This window comes from Myotis davidii, unplaced genomic scaffold, assembly GCF_000327345.1.
Source record: "Myotis davidii unplaced genomic scaffold, ASM32734v1 scaffold964, whole genome shotgun sequence".
Taxonomy (NCBI): domain Eukaryota; kingdom Metazoa; phylum Chordata; class Mammalia; order Chiroptera; family Vespertilionidae; genus Myotis; species Myotis davidii.
The window spans coordinates 2263225-2266212 of record NW_006298351.1 but is presented as its reverse complement, the minus strand read 5'-3'; the positions used below and the strand labels follow the sequence as shown (position 1 = coordinate 2266212).

The following is a 2988-nucleotide window of genomic DNA, read 5'->3' as shown; positions in this document are numbered from 1 at the left end:
GGTGGGGGGGGGGGGGGGGGGTTGTTTAAGTAGCTCCCGCTGCCTCTGGGGACCACATAATCTGAGGAGCCCTTCCTGACCCTTAGCTGACCTCTGGGATCTCCTCAGAACATGGAGGCAGGACCCTAGCTCCTCCGCCCAGGTCTTGCTGGGCTCATGGAGGAGTACCCAGCCCAGGTTGGGTGAGGAAGAGCTCTGTAGAGCGAGGACCCAATGCGGGAGCCAGCACAGAACAGGGAAGTGACCTGTCCAAGGCCACAGCTCCCAGGCCAGACCTGGCCCAGGTCTCCTGCTTCCCAGAGCCCGTTCCTCCTGCTGCACTGAGGGAGAAGGGTGCAGGGAGAGGCCCTTGGAGTCCACGACAGACAGAAAAGTCACTGCTCACTTCCTCACTACAAGCTGCCATCCCGTCCCTCAGCTCCACATCTGCCGCAGCGGTGGGGGCAGAAGAATGAAACCCCTCACTCCACGACACCACGCTTGGATTCAGGGGGACCACCTGCCCCCGATAGCTGAAATCCATGCCTTGGACATAGGAAACAGTAGGTAACCTCGTGTGTCACCGGGCCTTCCCAGGGCCCGGACACGGGCACACGCACCTTCACCTTGCCCGTGCTCTGGAGGATGTGCACCAGGGCCGACGCCATCTCCTCCTTGGTCTTGGCGCTCAGGATGGGCTCGAGGGCTGCGCAGAGCCCCAGGTAGTGGTTGGTGATGTGCTCGGCAAACTCCTTGTACATCTCCATGGGCAGGATGCTGATGGTCTGGTAGCGCGCCTTGATGCGGATCATGGGTCCGGGGCCCTTGCCGCCCTTGGGGTTGGGCGTCATCACTGGGTACCACTTCTCCACGAACTGCCGCCCGGCCACCGAGGCGGCGGGCAGGCTCACCAGGCCCAGGTAGCTGTTGCGCTCCTTCTTCTTCTTCTTGTCGGTCTCCCGGTAGAGGTGCACGGTGACGGTGCGCAGGGGCGGCAGGTTGTGGAACTCGAAGTGCTCGCCCCAGAAGACGTTGTCCGTCTTGAGCTTGCCCGTGGTGCGGGCGTAGAGCACATCGTCCAGGCACAGCTCGCACAGGTACTTCTTCTTGGCCGGCAGGTCCTTGGCCTCGATCACCCACAGCTTCAGGATGTGCTCCACACGCCGGCTGTTGTCCTGCATGTGCACAAGGTGAGCCGTGGTCACTGAGGGGCCAGCCACCTGCCCACCGCCCGGCCAGGACTAGGGGAGCTCTCAGATCCAGGAGAGCCCTAGAAGGTGTGGGGATGGGCCAGGCTCCGACAGGATGGGGCAGGGGGAGGGACAACTCTGGAGTCTGGTGGCCACGAGGCTGGATCTCTGCTCTGCCTCAAACGAGCTCACTGACCTTGGGCAGGTGACTTAATCTATGACTCGGTTCCCTTTGCCATAAAATAGGAACAAATGGTGAGAGATCAAGTAAGAGGTGAGCACAGTGCTTGGCACCGCAGGTCACTGTGCTACGTGTCAGGCCTTCTAGTTTGCTGGTCTGTAAGTCACTTAAGAGGGGACCACTGCTAAGGCCCCTCCACAGTGATGTCATGGTGACCAGGCTCAGCCCAGGTCCGGTCAGCCGGGGGGCAGACACAGAAGCAAGTGATTAGAGTTGGGGCCCATGAACCTGATGGGGGAAGCCCAGGGCAGTGGGAACACAGAACAGGGCGCCAGGTTGGGCCAGCGGTGCTCACTGGAGGACGGGACAGAGGTCTGAGCTTGAATTGGATGGGTGGCCAGGAATCGGCCAGGGGAGGAGAGACAAGAGGTCCAGGCAGAAGGCCAGCAGCACCCAACTCCCTAACAGCCCATTCTCAGTTCTCTGGCCCAGCCTCCGTGGTGTAGCTTCGAGGACAGAGGCCCATAGCACCTGAGTCGGCCTGGCCACCTCGAACCCCTGTTCCAGGGCCCGACCCTACTGCCCACTCAGGCCCCACCCGCACAGGCTGCCCCCGCCCCCACCCAGCCCACCCCAGAGTTCCCACTGTGCTCCCTGGTGTCAGAGTCTGCACGCTACTCCGGGTCTAACCGCAATCCCCGGGCTTTGGTGAGAGGGGACGCAGCCTACCTTGTTGGGGTGCACTGCTCGCCGCAGGTTCTCCATCCACTTATCCCGCTCGGCTGCTGACCGGCAGGAGAAGCACTTGCTTCCTGACGATGTTGTCACCTGTGGGGCCAAGTAGGACAGTGTCACAGGGGGGGAACACAGCGAGGGACAGGGCAGGACAGAAGACCTCTGGGGTCTGGTGCTTGAACCACCAGGTCTGCAGCATTGCCTTGGGAGGGGGCAGAGTGAGGCTCAGAATGGCCTGTTTCCCATTGGCAGGTGGTGCCGTGAGATCACTGTCCCAAGTGGGTGACAGGGTGGCCCAGCCCTGACCATCTGGCTCCTGGCCCTGGCTCCTCTCCCCGTTCCTCGGCATCCTTTGTCCACGGGAAAGTATCTTTCTGACTCTAACCTCACTCTCCAAGGATGGGAAGAGAGAAGGCACAGGGTACCTGCTCCCTCTGTAAGTGGACACACCCTGGGCAGGCACAAGGATCGCCTCCGTCCTCAGCTGACACTTGCTGACGGTTATCTTTTGCCAAGTGACAGTAACAACGATGGTCACAGAAACTTAACATTTTTAGGGGCCAGACTGGAGAAATGAAAACTGTCCTGGTGTGCTGGGCCTGGGGTCCTCCTGCCTGGAACCCGTATCCTCCCCCGCCATCGGACTCTCGCTCCTCCTCCAATTCCCACCGGGGAGGAAGCCCAGCCCAAGCAGCTCCTCCTCTTCCACTGCCCCCAGCACCATGCTATGGGCTCGACAGAAGGGAACCAGACTCCTTATCCAGCCACTCAAGGGCCGGCACAAGCCGTAGCACCCACTGTGGACCAGTGCCCCGTCATCAGCCTGTCCCAGGCAAAGAAGCCGGAGCCCAGCTGGAGCCCAGCTGGACCAGGAGTCTTGATGCAGAAACAATGGGCACAAGG

The 2988-nt window shown here is 61.3% G+C and overlaps 1 protein-coding gene across 5 annotated transcripts in view; it reads right to left on the bottom strand.

The window, feature by feature from the left end:
• DAB2IP (DAB2 interacting protein) overlaps positions 1–2988 on the bottom strand; it is a 40616-nt gene that overhangs the window by 21718 nt on the left and 15910 nt on the right. For all 5 annotated transcript variants that reach the window (XM_006774003.2, XM_006774001.2, XM_006774004.2 and 2 more), the window contains exons 3-4: positions 2080–2178; positions 600–1154 (exon numbers count right to left, since the gene is read on the bottom strand). In XM_006774003.2, coding sequence (XP_006774066.1) covers positions 600–1154; positions 2080–2178 — 654 coding nt within the window. The remainder of the gene's footprint in view (positions 1–599; positions 1155–2079; positions 2179–2988) is intronic.